Raw genomic sequence first — 21568 nt, forward strand, 5'->3', positions numbered from 1 at the left:
CCCTCTCAATAATAATATATACATCTAAAATAATGCATATTTTTTATACATTTAAAATATTAAATGAAATCACAATTCAATTTCTTCCCAAATCATGCGGTCTTAATCTGAGGGGTGTGTTCTGTGTTGTAGTATTTGCAGACCTTGGGATGGGACGTGTGCTGGGTCACCTCCTCCTTCCCTGGGAGATTCTGTCTGCTCTGGGAATCGGCACGAGAGATGAAGTCAGCAACAGTAACTATATCAACAGAGAGAGCAACAGCAGTCAGGTCGAGGGGGAAAAAGCAGCACGTGATCAAACAAGTGGAATAATCCTATAACCCAGAGCAAGAAAACCGCTCTTTGGGTCGCATTTATATATCTTACACCTTCTGTAGACTGTCAAATTAACATCGCCATTTACAATCTAGTTTTTTTGCTACAATCCCACCCAGTCCCTTCTCTCTCTCAACAATGACTTCCTGTCACTCTCTACTAAAGCTGAATAACAAAGAGGAAAATAGCCTTAAAAGTTGTAATAAATGTTCAACTTGACATTTCTCTCTCTGTAGTCCCTTCCTGTCAGTTTAGCTCCTCTATCTCGACCCCTTCCCACTCTCTCACTTGGCTGTCTGTCGCGGCTGGTGGAGCCTCCCTCGGGACGATTGCCACGGTTGCGACGGCGGCGGCTTCTATTGCGGCGCTGGGGCTTGCCCTCCTCTTCTGAGGGAAATGAGGGAAGACAAAGAGAGCACGAGATGCAACGGGATCAATTTATTTTCAATTTATCATCTGAGGCAGTTCCACGAAATTCCCATCAAGCTAATTTCCTCTGATGATTCTTTATGACCCCAAGGCTTTCCTAATCTTCCTAATCTTTTCTGATAACGCTCTCCCAAATATACAGATACCCCTGTTTGACAAATGTAACTTTTTGCTTAAAATCGGATTAAAGGCTCTGTTGTACAAGAGTAGCTTTCAGTTGCCATTACCTTGGAAATAAATGTGATGCTCTCTCTATTCCCGAGACAATTGAAATATTGAGATGCACCTGTATACTACTGTTCAAAAGTTTGGGGCCAGTAAAATTTTAATTTAATGATGCATTAAACTGATCAAAAGTGACAGAAAATACTTTTATAATATTATAAAATATTTTACTTCAAATAAATTATGTTCTTTTTAACTCCCACAAAAATATTAAGCAAAAAAATATTTCTTGAGCACCAAATCATGTCACACTGAAGACTCGAGTAATGATGCTGAAAATTCAGCTTTGTCACCACAGGAATAAATTGCCATTTAAAATATATTATAATAGAAAACAGTTATTTAAAATTGTAATATTTCATAGCATTACTCTTTTACTTGATCAATTAAAGCAGCCTTGGTGAGCATAAGAGTATGAGCAAAAACATTTAAAAGAAATCTCACCAACCCCAAAACAAGCCAAACTAGGTCATTTGATCACATTAGCTGCATATCACTTCACCACTTTCCTTCCAAATAGTCAGGTGCTAAAAAAATAAGTGTTGAGCAGCCAACCAGTGAGTAACCACAAGATAACAAACAAAGTGAAATGCACAGAAGCAGCTTTCTCACTGTCGCATTGCACACCTTTGACGTCATTAGACTGTCATTCGATTTGCAAATGAAATCAGAGGAAGCTGTTCAAAAGTTTTAATACCGCTATGCAAAAACAGGGTACAAATTAAGTAAACTCAAATGTGACCCTGGACCACAAAACCAGTCATAAGGGTCAATTTTTTTGAAATTGAGATTTATACATCATCTGAATAAAAACACTTTTTGTAAACACAGTCTAATTCAAATGAGTTATTTTTCATAGACAGATACAAATTAAACACTGTTTTGTTGTTGTGGTTAATAGAGTAGACATGTTAACCTGAATGTTCCCTCAAATCAAAGCATTTAGATGATTTTAGAGTGTTTTTTGTGCATAGTGGACGACCTACAACATCTGAGCGAGCAAACCACTTTACATTTGACAAATTGTAACTAAATACCATCACTCCATCATGATTTTGATAATGCATATCCAATTTTACACTCAAGCTGTATTAGCCATTAGTTTCTTTCTGTTCTAAACCACAAACAAACTCTCATTGACCGGACCATTTGCCATTGCCTGATAACAACTCACTCTTTGGCCAACCACACAATCAATGATTCAATATCTAATTATGTTCTCCAACAAATATGTTGTTTATCTTTAGTCTTGTATGCATTGATCAAAACAGTTGACCTGATTGAGGAAAATCATTACAATTGAACCAAAGCCATTTCACATCACCATTTGCTGCGTGCAGGTTGCATGCTACCATTTTTCCTCTACAGTCTACTGAGCTCTTCCTCTCTGGCTATTTCTTTATCTAGTGGAGCAGCTGCCCACAATTACAGAGCACTCACCTGCCTCTCTGATCGCCTTCCCTTTCGAAGAGAGCTTTCCTATGAAGTGTGAGGCCACAGGAAACCCTGGACTGGAGTAAGCAATATACACACACAAATACGCTACTATTCAGTAGTTTAGTGCATTTGAAAGTCTCTCCAAGGCTATGTTAATTTGATCAAAAATACAGTAAAAATAATAATATTACTGTATTTTGCGCTATTTGTTTTCGACTTTAATATATTCTAAAATTGTATTTCTGTGATGGCAAAGCTGAATTTTCAGCAGCCATGCTCCAGTCTTCAGTATAACATGATCTGACACTCAAGAAGAATTGTATTAATATCAGTGTTGAAAATGGTTGTGCTGCTTAATATTTTGGTGGAAAACATGATTTATTTCAGGATTTTTTAGGGATTCTTTGATGACTAGAAAGTTCAAAAGAACAGAATTTGTATTTCAATTTCTATACATTTTGAATTTCTTTAACAAACAGTTCTGTTTTTCCAGCCTCAATCTTATTATAAAAAATTCATTAATTTGTTCCAAACTGATCAAATTGGATCAGATTCAATCATGAAATCCAGAAAATTTCCGGAAACTTTCCATGGGAACTTCGTCTGGGGAATTTTGGAAATATTCCAAGTTTGAAACCAGGAATTTACGGAAATTTTTGGGAATTTATGGGAATTAATTGGAAATTTTGGGAAATTTATAAAATTATCATATACAAATAAATATAAACATTTTGTTTGATCATAGGCTCACATGCATGCAAACTAATACACATTTTAAAAATGACATTTTTGGATTTTTTGGGGGGGAATATGTTCAAAAAAATCTGTTTTTGGGAATCCTGATCTTTTTTCAGGATTTACTGATGAATAAAAAGTTAAGAACAGTGTTTATTCAAAATAGAAATATTTTCTAAAAATGCAAGTCTTTACTATTACTTTTTTATTCATTTAACACATCCTTGTTGAATAAAAGTATTAATTTCTTTCAAAAAAGAGAAGAAAAAAATAAAAATACTGACCCCAAACTTTTGAATGGTAGTGTATTGTTAAAAAAGGATTTATATTTTAAATAAATGCTGTTCTTTTTTAAAACTCTTTATTCATCAAAGAATCCTGAAAAAAGAATAATTTCCAGTTTATTCCCATTAATTCCTATTGAATCCCGTATATTCCCGTTAATTCCCATGGAAAGTTTCCAATCTTGAAGCGTAGTTTAATCTACAACAACACATCATGTTGTAAAAAACATATTTTTGTAGTGTTGCTGTCCTGTGAGGAAAAAAGAAAACTTAGTACTTCACATTTGTACAAGCATATTTAATGAATGTACTTACAGTCCACTATACTGATTATTTTGAAAATGAAAGTAACAACATTTGTGACCCTGGACCACAAAACCAGTCATAAGGGTCAATTTTTTTGAAATTGAGATTTATACATCATCTGAATAAAAACAAGTTGAATAAATAAGCTTTCCATTGATGTATGGTTTGTTAGGATAGGACAATATTTGGCCGAGATACAACTATTTGAAAATTTGAAATCTGAGGGTGCAAAAAAAAAAATCTACATTTTGAGAAAATCGCCTTTAAAGTTGTCCAAAAGAAGTCTTTAACCATGCGTATTACTAATCAAAAATGAAGTTTTGATAAATTTATGGTAGGAAATGTACAAAATATCTTCATGGAACATGATCTTTACTTAAAATCCAAATGGTTTTTGGCATAAAAGAAAATTCGATAATTTTGACTCATACAATGAAAGTATTGTTGGCTATTGCTACAAATATACCCATGCTGCTTATGACTGCTTTTGTGGTCCAGGGTCACAAATGTTATTTTTAATCAATCTGTGAACTGAAACTGTCTCATACCCAGTCCGTTCTCACTGGCGGCTGCCTGACTGTCGGATTCATTAGCGGCTGCATCCATAAGGCTGGGTTCCTGGTCGTTACGCCGACGGCGTGAATGTCTCCTACGGTCAGTGCCGCCCATGCTTTCACTGGCATCTGTATCACCGCCTAATTCACCTTCTCCCTCCAGCAGAGAGTACGGGTTACTGTCTGGATCTCGGAGCACTGGAATATACACAAAAGCACAGATGTTCAGCAGGACACAAACGATGATAAACAAGAGTTTGCATGCATAGGCCACCAAGCATTAATTTTTTTTTTTATAATTTCACCTTATTAATTTTATTAATTTTTGATAAAAAAAAACATGGTTCCCACACCTTTTGACAATTTAGTTTATGACAGTTTCAGTTGCTTTACTGAATGACAATTTATTTGTGTTTTTTTAATAAAAGGAGAAATTTCACAGCAGAAGCCATTTCTATCCAATTAAGTATTTTACATCATAACTAGAAAAAAATACATTCACTCTAGGAAGAATTCTTTAAAATGTAGTTTTTATTCATTACAATCAGTCCATACCTGAGCTGATAGTGTTAGTGTTTCGTGGCCCTGGTCCTCCCCGGCCCCTGCCAGTGCTGGAGCCACGGCCACGGCCTCCACGCCTGGAGCCCCTGTCATCTCCTCCAACACCTTTTGGCCTGAGCTCTCGCTCTCCTATCTCTTCTGTCTCTGATGCATTTGACATTTCAGAGTTTGTTCCTGCAGAGAAGACAAGGAAAAAAAAACAAAAAAAACAAAAAAAAAACCACCGTGTTAGGCAGCAGGCAGCCCCAGAAAGATTTTGTTCAGATTAAAATCTATTTTCAGTTAAATGTAACATGCATTCAGTCAATAAACACCACATTTTTATATTTACTTCCAACAACAACATCCCTAATATAGAGGTTTAGAAAAGGGCTGTGGTGGGTTTTTGTGCCATCTAGTGGTTGAGTTAAATAAAAGCAAATGTGCCTTTCACCCATGGTTGCCTTAACCCTGTTGCACATTAAATCAGGAAATAGATATAATTAAAATGTATAGACAGACTGTCCAAGACAGAGGAGCATTGTGGGAGTTGCATCTCACCATAGCCAGAGTATGTATTGTTGGATTTGCGTCCACGTCCTCTTCCTCCATAGGTGCGTGTGGTCTGCAGGGAGTTGGTGCTCTCGTCTGTAAGGTAACCCCGTTCACGCTCGCCGGCGACCCCTGAACCAGAGCGGCTGGGGGGTGCGCGGTATCCCACCCCAATCTGACGGAGCTGTTCATCAATCTGTAGGCGCTCAAGACGCAACTGCTCCACCTCCTGTCAATTACAGAGAGAGAAATCACTGTCAGGCATTGCTGTTAAACTACATGCAGAGTTACAGATCACAAAAGTAATATAATGTAGTAATTTCTGGTTTTCATTTAATAGCAAAATGGGGAAATAATATATATGCTATTATTATCAATGACAATATAATATATAAGATCATATGCAATATGTAATATAATAAATGCAATATATCATACAATATAATATATTATATAGCAATAATATAATACATAATAAAAGATCAGAAGATAAAATATATTTACTGGGGGTGAAAAAAAATCATAATATATGCACAAGACAACAAAATATCAGCATTTTTCTTTAAGTGCAAAAAGTTTTTACTATTTTGTTTGTTAAACACAGAAAGTAAACCTCTTGATAAATATTGAGGAGGCTGATGAAATGATTGGCTTTGAGAACTGTAGTTCTTCATGGCATCTCTCAAGTAGGATTATCTGCACAGACAGCATTTATTGCAGTGGGTTTTCACTAGATGCAACGTGTCTGTAAATGTGTGTGAAGGTGTCAAATCAGAATGTGACAGCTGGCGGTTTGAAACAGCATCTGAATGCTGACAGAGGAGGGCAATGTGCTAGAGCTGGGCTGGGATGGACAGGGGAAACAGCTATTTTGAGAGGCGCCTGGGTAGATAGCATGTAATCCACACTTTGCCCCCTCCCCCACCAAATCTACCCCCAATGGGGGTATTTTTAGCATCAGTTAGTGGTTAAGTTCGACCAGCAGCTTTCCATGAAGGAGGAGATCAGCTGACCAGTCAAGAGAGAACAGTTAATTTCAAAAGCTCATCTTTAGTATGGTACAATGAATTCAATATAAGGTTTCAACATTTGTACACTTTTGAGTCTTGAACAATAACAGAACAAACACTCTTCAGCAACTGCAATCAGTTCAGAGGCTGAACAACACCCTTCATGCCTGGTGACTAACCTGAAGGTAGGCCACATGGTATTCGAGCAAGGCCTGGGCGTTACTGATGTTCTCTTTGGTTCCAACAAAAATAAAGGGAACCATTCCCTGAATAACAAAGACAAAGAGGAATAACATTTCTGATGTTAGTAAAATCGGAAGCCATTTCAGATAATAAACGATTAAAAACACTCATAATGCGTGTACACTTGCATGGAAATAAACCGCTTGTTACTAATATTGTGTTGTTTTCCTCACTGAGGATTTATTTAGCTGTAACAGTGAGAGGTTTGTTGTGTATCAGGTGGGCGGCTCATTCACCTCTTGGCTGCTGACAGTGTTGTCTCTGCCAGCCCCCTGCCTGCCTCCCTCCTCCCTGGGCAGCTTTTTATCATTGTCCCCTTCGATCCGGACTCGAACCACGCCCGATTTGTCTACTATTTCCTGGATAATTTTGCCGTTTTTGCCAATGACTTTGCCTGTTGTGAAAGAGAGAGAATCATTGGGTAAGAACATTTGGGCTTTGGCAGATTTTCAGAATTTATGCTTAGCACATGTCTGTCCACAAATGAACTGCATTCAGAAGTCCAAACGAAATGTCTAATAAGCAGAAAACCAACTCGCCTACAAGGTTCCTTGGAACTGGGAAGGAATCCTCCTTAAACTCCAGATATGTCCTGGCCTGCTTCACAGCCTCTGGGGTCTTGAGTCAAAAAGAACAACCCATCAAAATCACTGCTGTCACTCATCTTTATATGCATCTTTGTAAATAACACAAGATGAACTTAAAGAAAAGATACACACCTCTCCATAGATCCTGAATGTGCAGCTCTCTTCTTCCAGCTCAATGGCAGTGATGCCCGGAACTTTGCGGGCCTGCTGGATGTTGGCACCGTGAGAACCGATGGCCAGACCCATTAGATCCTCACGCACGCTCACTTCCTCCTGATACGCAGACGCCAGCTGTTTACTCGTCTGCGGCACACAAAAAAAAACAACACACAAATGTTGAGCTGGTTGTCTGTTTAATTAAACCACAGGGGGAATCCAGCATGACAAGAATAACTTTTACAGGAACATGCATATAATGACAAGCAAAACAAAACAAAAAAACAGATTTGCACTAACAATCAACAGTATAACAAGAAATCTGAACTGCAGAGGAATTCATTCCATGAATGTGGAGCTTGAAGGCAAAAAAAGCACAGATGGCTTATCAGTGTTTGTTTATTTGAGTGAGCGAATTTTTATTTGCAGGAAAATATTTTTGTATAAGTAACTCAAATTAAGTACCGTATTGGCCCGAATATAAGACGTCCCTGATTATAAGACGACCCCCCTTTTTCCAGATGTACCTTTTGGAAAAAGGCTTTTTAAAAACCAAATCTTGTTTTTTCTCAGTAAAACACATTTTGTCTTCAATTATTTTGAAAAAAAACATCGTCTTATATTCGGGACAATACGGTAGTTATACCTTCACATGATGACATTCTCTGTCAGGACTAGCTAACCTATTTTGCATTTAAAATGTGTAACAAATTAAACAACAAAAATCCCTATATTGTGTATTTGTGTACCTCTAAATGTTTAGTGGCCTCCTCGTTACGGGACATCAGCATGAGTTTGGTGCGAATACTCCGGAAGTGCATGTCACTCAGTAGGGTTGCTCGTTTCACCGTGCACTCGTTTGTGGACTGAGGAGAAACAGACAGACATGTTCAGACACAACACTGTATATTTCAGTATCATAACGAGAGAGTAAATAGAAATAAACACCGACCAGGACAATAAGTTGGTGTGTAAAGGTGTTGTAGAAGATGCAGTTGGCTCCGATGGCTTTCCTGAAGTCTTTGTGAATGTTCTCAGTCAAACAGCTGCATCATTCAGAAAAGAATAGAATACATTTAATTCTTCCAAAATACATAAAAAAAAATGTTCTTCCAAAAATGTTTAACATTTACTTGTTTGTTCACAATTAGAGGAAGCTTCCTTTTAGGGACCCAGGAAATCAATGTTATTTTTACCTAAATTCAGTGTTCTCTATTTTACTTTTTCTTTTATCATCAAAAATTGTGTCTACGGAAATGAATTAATAAAACTTTACCAATTTAATCAATCTTTTAAAATGCAGTCATATGAAAATATAACAATTTACAACAAAATGCATTTTTATTTTTTGTCAAATAAAATGCTGCACAACAGAACTGTATGATATTCATTAAAACTATTATTGTTGTTATTATTATTATGTTTATTGCCCAGCCCTATCACACACACAATTTGATGAGGTTGACATTGGCTTAATTTGGTTAGCTAAAAAAAAAAAACTTGCATACAAATCTACACCAAAATACTGTTTAGTCTGAGTGGACACAGTCTGTGACTAAAAAGTGGACTGAACACTCCATGTGTGACTTACATGTCTCTGAGATCCTCGGGTACAGCGATGGGGACTTTGTAAAAGGAGTTTTCAGAAGAGGGGCTGTTGGGATTGACTGGCCGGATTCGCTCCGATGTGACAATTTCATTGTATGTGGCATCGCAGGCTGCATATTCGATCACATAGAACTGAACGGAAAAAGAAAAGAAAAAAAAAAAAAATATATATATATATATATATCACAATGCCCACCACACACATTAAACAAAACAATGACTGCATGCTGAACACGGTTAATAGCTTAGGTAGTTAAACTGGATTATTATACTGATTATTACTCTCTGGAATATTATTAATTGCACAAACATGGTATTCTTGAGTCAAATATTTTTGTATAATGACTGTTAAGATGTACAATTGACCATTTAATAAAATCATTTAACCTCAAAACCAATTTTTCAAGTCCAGTTATTTGGCAAGTATCCATGAAACAAGCGGGATAAATGTACAGTCAGCTTTGAATCAGGCTCCTGTTGGGTTTAATTTGCAGTAATGACCAGCTGACTGTTTATTACACAAGTCACAATAGCCTTTCACAGCCTCACCACTTTAAAGACACAGCAGCAAACAGACTGAAGCTGCTCAAAGACGGTTTTGTTGTGCTAGACCACTAGCTTAAAATGCCAGTAATTAGTCACTGTGATGAGACGCGTTAGCACAGCTCACGCTCAGAGTGTGACAGAAGCCATCTTGCAGACAGAAGCATTAAGCCAACATTAAGTATCTGCTGCCTGTAACACAGTAAAAGCAGTGGGGAAGAAAATCGATTGAAGATGATTTGAGAACAGCCCCCCCCTTCCCCTCCACTCGACTAAAAACAAACCCTATAATAACACAGAGCAGCCACATCTCATATCAGCAGAAACGCACAACTTACACTCGGTGACCTAGAATGCAGTCAAAAGTCAAGTCTATATTCGTCCTATTATTCGACTGCCCCAGTATCAGAATGAATGTGTGCAAGAGGGAGAAGACAGTTCCCCGGTGCTCCATGTAACACTATGAGAGGTCTGCCTGTCAACTCATGTGCTACCTTAACCTAATTAGCCAAAACGTGTGTGTGGAGACAGGTTTAAATGGGACCTTATGCCAGGAAACACTGAATAACAGGCATAAGCTCTGAGGTTTTTAAGCCGTGTTAAGAAAACTCCTATTTGTGGATCAATAAAAAGGAAATGAGCAATTTATTTCTTCCTTTAAAAAGGAAATAAGACTTTATTGTAAATGTCAGTATTTTACTGTAACCTTACAATAATGTTCCAGGTTCAATAAAAGCAAAGCTCTATGATATGATGTTGATTACTACAATAAATAATTCAGATTTCTCCCTCAGAATTAAATAAAATAAAATAGGGTGTACATTATTGAACTTTCATTTTAAACTGGGCAACACATTGGACCAGGATACACATATGATACTAGTGAGGTAAAATTGCTTACCAACCTTTTCGGTGCAGTTATATTCAATATTTCAACTCCTATCGTGACCACGCAGAGCCTTTAAGCTTTGTTTAGATGGAGCAAAAGGTGTCCCCAAGAAATACAGGATTTTACTTATACCTAGAAGTTTAACCACCTTAGAATAGAAGTCCATTAACAAAAGACTTTAATAAAAAAGTTTAAAGTATAAAGAATTATTTCTTATAATTATATAAGAGTAATAAGAATTCATCAAAAATATTCAGAAATAGACAGTCATAATGCAAAAGGGAAAGTCAAAAAGATTTTTCTGGTAATGACAGCATACATTATAGCACAACTAGTATTGAACCCAGAACATTTCTTAAACCTGATGCCTTAAGTGGGACCCATATAGAGGATCCCAGATGTCTTTTAATTATTTCTTATAATTATATAAGAGTAATAAGAATTCATCAAAAATATTCAGAAATAGACAGTCATAATGCAAAGGGAAAGTCAAAAAGATTTTTCTGGTAATGACAGCATACATTATAGCACAACTAGTATTGAACCCAGAACATTTCTTAAACCTGATGCCTTAAGTGGGACCCATATAGAGGATCCCAGATGTCTTTAAACGGACCTACATTTTGCGGTTGTTTATCTTGCTCATGCATACTCAATGCATATTCTAAAGCTTAAGGCCATCCGCTATTCGATCACCAGGGGGTTCAGTCTGACTCAATAAATGAGATCACTCTAGTGTTTATGGGTAACTGGGTCAGTGCTGCAGATGTGCGTGTTAAAGGCCTACTGGAGCAACGAGTCCCAAAAAGACCTGAAACACCCTCAATCAATATTCATACATTCACTTTGGACTTCAGAGGCCAACTGAGTGAATAACGAGAGACAGAACCCTCGAAATGCAGACCCCGTAAGCCACATCTGATCAAACGTATGCGCAGTGGACGCTTGCACACCTGGACCCGACTTACCTCTCCCTTCATCATCCTCACCCTCGCCAACCACCAGCCGCAGGGCTCCTGCTCGTTGGCTCTGGAGTAAACCTGCAGGAGAAAGACCAGGTCAGGTGATTGTGTGCAGGAAAACACTAAAAGAAATGGTGTCTCTGTGAGTTTAACAGAAAGCAAGAAATGAATTAGTACCCTTTCTTTGTACCATAATAGGAGTGTGCTATAGTATAGAGAGAATAAAAGAATGCAGAATGTGTCAGGTATGTTTGTATCTAGTGATCGACTAGAAAATGCCAATACCGAGAAGATTAAGATGCATATATTTTATAGATTTAATAATAGCAAATAAGACTTGCTCTACAAATTTGCTGAAATTTAAAGAACACATTCTCACAATATTTAGTCAATTCACTTGAAAACAAAACATGCATTAATAAAGTATAATTCATCAACAGTGCTGCATTATTCATTGACAATTCTGTTTGATTCTGGATCCATTTCAGTGATGTTAATCGGTCAGTTGGGCAATTTCAAAGAAACTATAGTTGCACCAGCGTTAAGATACTGGCTGATACTAATAATTTGATAAGAATTTTCATGTTATGACCAATAACAAATAGTACTAGTAGACAGCTGAATTTTATATTGTCTTGTCCAAAAATTCAATAAAAAGCACTAAAAATAAAGTCAATTTTTTTTTAATTCTGCAAATGAATTTAGGCATCACAATCACTAATATCAGCCATTAACAGACATATTGCATTTCACTCTAAAGTGGCCAAATCTCAAAAGATGAATTGGTTTATTACTAATTCTAATTATGCGATTTAAGTTATACATGTGTTGGCAAGATACGGTGTATGACATACAGGAGAAATCTAGAATGAACAAACAGAAATTGACCTTCGAACATGGAATCAAACCTGATTAAACTGACTCTTTAGTACACACAATTCTAAAGAAAAGAAAAAAAGTTGTCTCATATTCATCAAAATACAACTTTTATCTCTGAAATGACTTCTCGCATAAAGCTCACAGGGGCAGTGGGAAAATAACATCAGTTTATATTTCTAGATCCAATCAAATCTCATGGATATTTTAGATTTCTCTCTAAAATACGCCACATTACCAAAGTTAAATGTGTTCCAAAAACTTTCATGTTGTTTTTAAAGAATGACCCGTGTTTAGCGCTATGGAAAGTGGTGTAAGATGAGAGTCTGATATATGTTTTGAAACACTCTAAAGTGTTTTAGAGTGAATGCATCCCTACCTCCACCTCATCTCCCTCACAAATGTCCTTGTGGTAATCGGCTGGGGGTGGCAACCTCACGTCACTGAACGGCAGCTGTCTCTCTGGTTGCCAGCTTGTGGAAAGAAGCCACACACAGACACACAGTTGTCAGTCAGCTTTCTAATGACAGGGCAGGTATAACTCGACACCCCACCTCCAAAAACCATGGGCTCAATGGCCTAACAAACGCAACGCAGAGGGAACCAGCAGTTTAATACAGTGTCAATTTATTAAAGAGGAGGGGTGTCAACAATGAGATATGAGGGGTCACTATGGATATACTGAAATGAGCAAACCATATGCTCTCAGATACACAAGTAAAAATCACAACTTTGAATAAATCACTCCAAAAAGGTCCAAAAACACTAGTTGTTTACTCGTTCGGCTATAAACCTCAGATTGTTCTTGAAATCTCTCACACTGTCCCAGTCTTCATTATTACACACAAATCTAACAAGATTGTAAGCACATGGTCTCAGAGAGATGATAGTGCTCCTGGTTGTCCATGGGTCAGCAGAACCATCCCAAGAATGGCAGGGCCACTGTCCCGTACTCCCCTGCCTGCATACCTCACCGGGCTATTTATGGATCTTACTCGGCCCAAAACGGGGAGTGAGAGAAGGAACGAAAAAAATAGACAGAGATAAAGATGGGAGGAGTGGGGAGACATGGAGGGGGACAGGAGAACTATAAAGAGCTGTATGACAGCTGCCCCGAGAGAGTTAGCACAGGTGCTGAGAGAGACGGGCTGGAGCACATGGCTAAAGGAAAAGTGGAAGTGATCTATCAGTTAAGCTCTAAAGAAAACAAGCTGATTGTGAGATGAGCACAATCAGATAAGTGCACCTTACACAAAAAGCATTAAAAAAGTGCTGCATTTTAAGAGTGACCTATAATATCTGTATAGTAACAATGTATTCAACTACATGTACATATTTTATATTATTATGGATTTAATAAAATAAATACATCCACATTTCTTTATTTAATATATACACATGCCGTTCAAAAGTTTGGGGTCAGTAAGATTTTTGTAAATGTTTCTGAAAATACCTTTTATACTCACCAAGGCTGTATTTGATCCAAAAATACAGTAAAAACTGTTATATTCATTTGTAAAATATTACTTCAATTAAAAAAAATGCTTAATGTATTTTAAAAAGTCATTCATTCCTGTGATGGCAAAGCTGAATTTTCATTACTCCAGCCTTTAGTGTAATATGATCCATCAGCGTTTATATAACAGAGATCTTTTGTAGCATAAATGTCACTTTTGATCCATTTAATGCATCCTTGCTGAATAAAAGTATTTTAAAATCTTACTGACCCCAAACTATTTAACGTATTGTGTGTTTTATATACATGTATAATAAAAAATATATATATTTTATATTTAATATAAGTTTTAATATAAGTTTACAAGGGCTGCCCAGAAAGTATCCAGGCATATAACTTAAAAAATACGAGATAAGAAATGCAATACGATGAAAGCGGCCTCAGCTATGGGCAACTGGTGATTGGCAGCTTCATCATGACAGTACGCCCGCCCATGCATCTCATCTTATGCAGAGTTTTTTGCCAAAACATCAAATCACCCAGGTGACTCAGCCCCCCTAAAGCTCAGACTTGGCACCCAGCGACTTCTGTGTTTTCCCAAAACTAAAATCACCTTTGAAGGGGACAGCGGTATCACTGTCCTATGTACAATGTTTCTTCTTCGATAAACGTCTTTATTTTTCATATTACATGGCTGGATACCTTCCAAAGTATGGACCTTTTTGGACATGTATATCACACACACATACATACAGACATACATACAGATATAATTAAAAAAAATTTATTATTTATATTATGAATTTATAGAAAATCAATATAACTGATGGACTGGCTGCAGTACCATTGCTAAAATACCCTGTTAAAAACTCTAGAGACATATATATTGCATTTTAACAGGCTAAAACTCTTCTCCGTCTTGGCTAATCTTATATTTTTGTTGGTTGTGTAGGTGGCAGAGTGTGAACACGCATCACAGGCAAAACTTTGTCAAACAGGCAGAGGCTTTAGGAAAGAGCATGTACAGGAAACGTTCGGCCAACTTACTTGTTTTCAAAGACTACTGTGAGGGAGTCTTCGTGTACATCCTTGACGAAACCCTAAAAAAAGAAGAGAAAATATGTTCAGCATATGTGTTTTACATGGAACTAAGTTAGCATCTGTTGCATCTGTTACATTCACAGATGCAGCATCTGCATCTGTGAATGTAAGACGTAATTGGGCAGTTGGGGGGAGGCACCCAAAGTCCCCTCCTTAAAATCTGTTCCTCATTCATCACTCCTCCTTCCTCCACAAATCTATCAGAGCTGCCATAAAACGATTACTCCAGTCGCCACCCTCATCATAGCTTAGCTACATACAGACAATGCCTAATATGGGATGGAGAGACTGAGATGAGAGAAAGAGAGAAAATTAGATAGAACGAGTGCCAGTATGTAACCTGCTGGAAAGAGACAGGCTGGTCTCAAGAAAACTAGCACAAGTGCATATGCAGGCCTATTTAGAGTCAGACAAATTAATTCACATACAACCATCTAATGCATGAATCTGCACTATCATGGTTGCCAAATCCACATTATCCAAATGAGAGGGGCTTCTACAGTATTTCTTTTCTGCATGTCTATAGGGCATGGCACTGAACCAGTAAAAAAAAAAAAGTGAATGTAAATGAGCAAAAAAAGCTATCAGCTATTCAAAAAATTGTTACTATATATGATTTAAAAAGCCTGCCCATTTACAAGTCAGCAAAAGATCCTGAAAGCAACTGGGCAGGCTTTTAATATAGACTGTCCTGTATTGAAACCATTCCAACATACTAGATTGTGAAGTCACATATTCCAATGTCTGCTGATGTTTATGACCAGGAGAGGCACAGAGTCTTACGTTAGGGTGGCAATTTTGAGAATGTGACACTACAGACGTGCAGGACCCAATGGGATGAGTGGCAAATAACTAATCTATGACGGAGACTCTTGGCCATGTGCGTCCTCCATTCATTGCCCCGTATGCAGGGAACCTTGTAGAAACCTTGCAGTTAATTAGACAGCTAGGATTTCAGAATTATGTATAAGTTTAATAAAGCATCCATTGATTAAATTGGAAACAAAAAACAGACCACAAGACTGAAAATACACATTCAAGACAGGATCAAATATAATCATTTAAGAATCAGCACATATCAGCTGCACTGATTACTGTATAATGGGGCAGACTTTCCCTTTTTAATACTACTTGTTGTCCAAAGAGTTGTAAATATGCTAAAAGTTTTCATCCACTCATAACCTGGTTACAAAACTAAGACTTTGGAAACCTGTTGCACTTCTCAAGGGCACCTCAAATTCCCGACCACATTTTTTAAAGGAGAAAGAGCTAACACTTCTGATCATTACGATGTGTTAAATAGTCAATACAGACTTGAAAGAACACAATTGATAATATTAACAGCAAAAAATGCAGGAGGTGTGTATAAACAGAACAGATGAGAGACTAAACTGGCAAGAATTCATCTTTTACATAACATTACAATGAGTGGTCATGGAAGGGAAAAGTAAAGAGAGCAAAGGATAAAACCAGAGAGGAGAGTGGTGGTAATAGTATTGGTGGGGGTTGTAGAGTGTTGGATGTCGGCAACAAGATCACCTGTTCCTCTCCCACCTGCTTTGGTCCCTCAGAGTTTTACAGATCGAAACAGCCGTCACTGTCACCTTACTGCAAAATAGTGCATCCCTAAATAAAAACACTGAACCTATAATATTCCCCTCAGTACATAAGAATGTTTCATACGGTTTGTTCTAAAAGAAAAAAAAAACCGCTGGGATGTGTTGAATTTTTTTGCAGAAGACTTCACACTTCCACAGAGTTGGATTAAAGGGATAGTTCACCCAAAAATGAAAATTCTGTCATTAATTACTCACGCCGGATCGGTTTCCTACGTTGTTGTGATTTGATCTGAATGGAAACAGCGTATCCGCGTGACACAGAACAGCATACGCCGTTTACGTCCAGCGGGTATTCTCCAAAATGGCACCAGGTCGTTTATAGTCGTGAATAAAGTCGTTTTTTTTTTCTTTTGCGCACAAAAAGTATTCTCGTAGCTTCGTATAATTGCGGATGAACAACTGATGTCACATGGATTATTTTACAGATCTCCTTGCTACGTTTCTGGACTTGGGAACATTTCAGTTGCGTTGCTGTCTATGCAGGGTCAGACAGCTCTCAGATTCCATCTAAAATATCTTAATTTGTGTTCCGAAGATTAACGAAGGTCTTACGGGTTTGAAACGACATGAGGGTGAGTACTTAATGACAGAATTTTCATTTTTGGGTGTACTATCCCTTTAAACATGTGAAACATCTGTTGCTGTTTATGGCACACGTTTGTGTGACTTTGCAGCTGTAGTTTGATAATGCTGGAGGGTCACACTACAACATCTAAATGCCATGTGGTTGATCCATCACCTGGGACCGATCTCAATCTGAACAAATTCACCTTCACAGGCAACAGCGGTTCAGAAATGAGTGTTTGGTCCAAATAGCCCATTTAGTTGATGCAACACTCTCTTCACAAACATCATCATGTTTTCTCATCACAAAAGCCGGACTGAGTAGTTTCCCACAGTCTAACCTAAACTCAAGTTGACCAAACAAAGAGGACAGGCTTGTGAATACACAACCAGTGGCACCACATTTCCCATATGCACATAAAACACACAATATAAGCCTGGCACTTTGCTATGCTTAAAAACAAGCTCACAACCTTAGTTTCTTTAAAATGATTGAGTCATCATTTAGGAAGAACGACAATGTCAGACACCATTGACTTTCATTGTCTGGAAAGGATGCAATAAAAAAGTAAACAACACTGTCAGTCTCTAACATCTCCTTTTGTGGCCCACAGAAGCAAGCAACGATTTGGAACAACATAAGGATAAATGACAGAAATTTCATTTTTGCCTAACTATTCCTTCAAGCACTGATGGAGTGTCCCATCATGCGTCTCAAAACAGTGGCTGTGAGCTTATCCCATCATCTTATGAAAGCGCAGAAATGCTGCCTAGGTAGGGCAGCTCACTAGATTTTGAGATACAGCCACTGGCTTCTTGTCAACAGACTCATTAGATAACCTGCTAACAGAACTCGGCGGTTCCCCTGTTTACCAGCTAAAAAATAAACTAGCGAGCAGGTCCAAAACAACAGAGCTCCCTTACGTCTCGGGCCTCTTTGAAAGTGATACACATCGCTGCATCACACCTCAGCTGTCCTGATGCGTTCGTGCATGCGTACACCAGACCTTTATGGTTTAATATGTTTTTTTTAAATGAAGTTACCTTGTAGAAGGCCCCGTTGGAGCCGCGCACCTCCACCGCCAACCCGTCCATGTTCGTCGGCGCGTCCCCACGACTGTGCCTCTCTTTAGGCGCTCCGACAGCGTGCGAGTCCGGTACCACCCCCAGCTTCACGGGCCTCTCGCCGTTCTCCGGCCGCTTGTGTGTGTCCAGTGTTTCGGGTGGGAGAGGGGGCAAAGGTGACGGGGGAGCACAGGAGCCACAGGGAGGGGTTCAGCTCGGACGCCTTTTCCAGCGGGACAAGCCAATAACTCAATAACGGCTGCCTAGAGCGTGAGAGAAGCTCGCAGGAGCGTCGTTTGTGGCAACTGTGGAGCTGGAGTGATGCTGTCTGATGACGGTGGATGTAAACGAGGTGTTAGCACAACAGCTAGCGCAGCCGCTAATCAACGGTCACCGACACCTTCTAGCGCTTGAACTCACGGGTCCTGCATATGTCGGGGTGTTTTCGTGAGAATCCTCTGTACTATGTCTGAAAACGCTGTTGTTTAGGACGTTTGTTCTTTAATAAGACTGTAGTGCTGCGCTACTTTACCCTTCCCCTCCAACACACGCCGTCAGAGTGGAGCAGCAAGACAAGACTGTGAATGACCCCGATTTCCACACCCCTCTTCACTCCACGCCCCGCCCATCTTAGCGTTTGTGCCGGTGATTGGTCCAGTGCGCTGCCACTCACACACAGCTGCACGCGGTGATTGGTGGAACCGTCGGGGGCCGGTCGACGCGGACCCAGTGCTCGCGGCTCTTGGTTCGCCGGGTTTGTCCTATTAGCGCCAGTTGTGTAGTTGCTATATTTGGGTGGCTCTGGTTTTTGACGAGACCAACTGATTCACAAAATCTGTGATGCATGTCATGTAAAGAAAGACGAGAGTTTCCAAACGCTCTCTTATTATGTATACTGATATGCCTTAGGGAGAAACTTATAATATTTGTCAAAAACACGAGGCGTAATATTTTTCTTACGCAGATTCTTGGACCAGATGCTTTGGGCCCTTTCATAATATCAAACACACTGTGTAACCGCATGATAAATAATCATGAAATGTACTGAATTTGAAACACACTGGTTTCACTTTGAAGGCTTTGGTGCATTAGGCACAACTGATTGATTTTGTATGTCAAATATCCTGCGCATTTCTTTTTGAATCAGTCTCAAGAACTAAAGTAAAATGTACTCAGAACTGCTGCTTTTTATAACCCTTAGGCCTACAAGTCTCTGTTTGAAGTACGTTATGGCAACATTCGAATACCATGCAATATGTAATCAACCACCATGGAATAACCACTAATATATTCCCAAAATATTTTTGTGTAACAGATGTTGGATCATGAAATCTTACAGTTTCATGACTGGCACACAAATGTACTTTTTTAATGTTGCACTTGCTATGACATTTTCACTGAACTGATATCTGATATAAAAGGAAACAAAGGTATCATTAAGGTAAATAAATAAATACATGAATAAATAAATGTCCACAGGATGTTGCAATCCCAACAGCAGTTGTGGAAGGTGTAAACTTCAGGATGTTGGCTGATTTGATGTCAGTCACTGATGGGTGAGGAATGACACGTTTGACCAAAAGAGAGGGTGAGGAACTCAGGATGGGGTTAAAGGCTTATAACAGCTGAAGACAGCAGATGCTGGAGAACATGTGTCAAACATCAGAGGATGTGAGGACTTTTCGACAGATTCAAGCCATTGCATTTGCGAAGGATATAAAGTGAATGTGGATTTTTTGATAAGAATGTTTTATCTAATATGCTGAATTTGTGCTCAAGAAACCAGGTTTTTTTTTTTTTTTTTTTAAGAAAAGTAATACTTTTATTTAACACTGGTTCATTACATTGATCAAAAAGCACTTTTTATTAATCAAAGAATGCGAATCAGTCTTTCCACACAAATATGAAGCTTCATTGTTTTTAACACTGATATTTAAAAATGTGATGGAATAGAAATGTAAAAAAATATAATTTTAAATTATTTCACAATATTACAATTTTACTTACTTAACTTTCTAAGCATAAGAGACTTCATGTCAATTTCCCAAGGGAAAAAAAAAATGTTTAATGACCCCAAACCATTAGTCAAGCAAAAAGGGTTTTTACACAAAAGGTTGATGACAGAACTTTCCCACTGGGGCAGATTTATCATTTTGCATGACGCCGCAGTCAGTCTGCCCAACAGGTGCAAGGAAACCTTGCTTAGCCAAAGAAAACAACACAAAACTCTCTGTAGTAAACACACTCATATATGTAGTGGCATTTTACCACCAACAGAGGGTAATGTAGCCCCACAATGTCCATATGTCTGTTCTCACAAGGTTTTGGATGGTGATGGTAGAGCCTAGAGAAAATATCTTAACCTAAAGTGGAAAAAATCAAATTGAATTACATCCTTTTTTATCCAAAGAGCATCAGCATTGAGTGCATCTATAAATTAAGCAGCTGAATTGTTAAGACAACGGTTGTTGATATGGTCAAGTTGTCTTGCAATTAGTGGTAGGTAGCTGTGAATATTAAGTGTCTCTTTACACCTTTTTATTATTTAAGCTATATTTTATTTTCTCTCAAATCTTATAATGGATTTAGTAGGCCAAGTAGTTCCAGACTTGTTAAGACTTCAAAATATGAACCCTAAACTGACTCACTCTCAAGAAACCATACAATATTTGATTTCAAACAGCAAGTGCGATCCCTGACTTCATTGCCCTAACAGTTGAACAGGTTATTTATTCAGAATCATACATCAGTCATGCAGAGCGTGATATACATAATCTGAAACTGCTGAATAGTCCAGGTGATATGTGCAAAATTTGAGGTGATATGTTCACGTTTTCATAAAAGCATGAAACTTGGTACAATTGTACAGGTTAGGGCCCTGAACATTTTCAGAAATGGAGCCATCGCAAAAACACCCCGTGGTTGCCATGGCGACCATTTTACCTGCCGCCATAACCAAATTATGTATTTTGTGTTATATCTCCTGAACCAAACATGATAAGCATTTATATAGCACTTTTCTGGGTACTCAAAGCACTTTACATGAATCTCCTCAACCACCACCATAGCCATATTGCGCCACATACCAGCTTAACTAATATTTTATTCAATAGTCCAATAAAAGATTGTTTTCAAGAATACAGTCAGAGATATAAAAAAATATAATCTCAAGTAAGTGTATTTTTCCTAACCTCTCAGGCAGTGTCGGGTAGGCGGTAGTATGTTTCCAATACATTCTTGTTCTCTCTCAACAATGCTCCTGCTTCTCAGTCTACTCTTAGTATCTTGTGCTTGACTGAAACCTGGATTCATCCAGAAGACTCCGCAACCCCTGCTGTTCTCTCTAACAGCTTCCCTTTCTCTCACACCCCCCGTCAGGTTGGAAGAGTACTGGTCTTCTCATTTCTAATAATTGGAAATACTCAACCCACTCTTCCCTATGCAATAAAAATTCTTTTGAGTTTCATGCTATTATGGTAACAGCTCCTGTTAAACTCCATATTGTAATGATT

At 38.2% G+C, this 21568-nt stretch overlaps 1 protein-coding gene across 2 annotated transcripts in view; it reads right to left on the reverse strand.

Annotated features, from left to right (window-relative positions):
- The window catches only part of LOC107750766 (fragile X mental retardation syndrome-related protein 1-like), a 19781-nt gene extending 1132 nt beyond the window's left edge, over nucleotides 1-18649 (reverse strand). Inside the window, exons 1-16 of one of the 2 annotated variants that reach the window (XM_016566291.1) lie at nucleotides 18036-18649; nucleotides 14755-14807; nucleotides 12631-12724; nucleotides 11382-11453; nucleotides 8965-9113; nucleotides 8326-8419; nucleotides 8123-8239; nucleotides 7350-7520; nucleotides 7170-7248; nucleotides 6867-7024; nucleotides 6567-6653; nucleotides 5387-5606; nucleotides 4841-5020; nucleotides 4280-4483; nucleotides 604-702; nucleotides 144-238 (exon numbers count right to left, since the gene is read on the reverse strand). In XM_016566291.1, the coding sequence (XP_016421777.1) occupies nucleotides 144-238; nucleotides 604-702; nucleotides 4280-4483; nucleotides 4841-5020; nucleotides 5387-5606; nucleotides 6567-6653; nucleotides 6867-7024; nucleotides 7170-7248; nucleotides 7350-7520; nucleotides 8123-8239; nucleotides 8326-8419; nucleotides 8965-9113; nucleotides 11382-11453; nucleotides 12631-12724; nucleotides 14755-14807; nucleotides 18036-18086 (1923 nt within the window). In that variant the 5' untranslated portion in view covers nucleotides 18087-18649. The remainder of the gene's footprint in view (nucleotides 1-143; nucleotides 239-603; nucleotides 703-4279; nucleotides 4484-4840; nucleotides 5021-5386; nucleotides 5607-6566; nucleotides 6654-6866; nucleotides 7025-7169; nucleotides 7249-7349; nucleotides 7521-8122; nucleotides 8240-8325; nucleotides 8420-8964; nucleotides 9114-11381; nucleotides 11454-12630; nucleotides 12725-14754; nucleotides 14808-18035) is intronic. The other variant, XM_016566292.1, reaches the window with a different exon arrangement.
- Nucleotides 18650-21568: the final 2919 nt, after the last annotated feature.

The sequence above is a fragment of the Sinocyclocheilus rhinocerous genome, unplaced genomic scaffold (genome assembly GCF_001515625.1).
Source record: "Sinocyclocheilus rhinocerous isolate Xijiao unplaced genomic scaffold, SAMN03320098_v1.1 scaffold1564, whole genome shotgun sequence".
NCBI classification, from domain to species: domain Eukaryota; kingdom Metazoa; phylum Chordata; class Actinopteri; order Cypriniformes; family Cyprinidae; genus Sinocyclocheilus; species Sinocyclocheilus rhinocerous.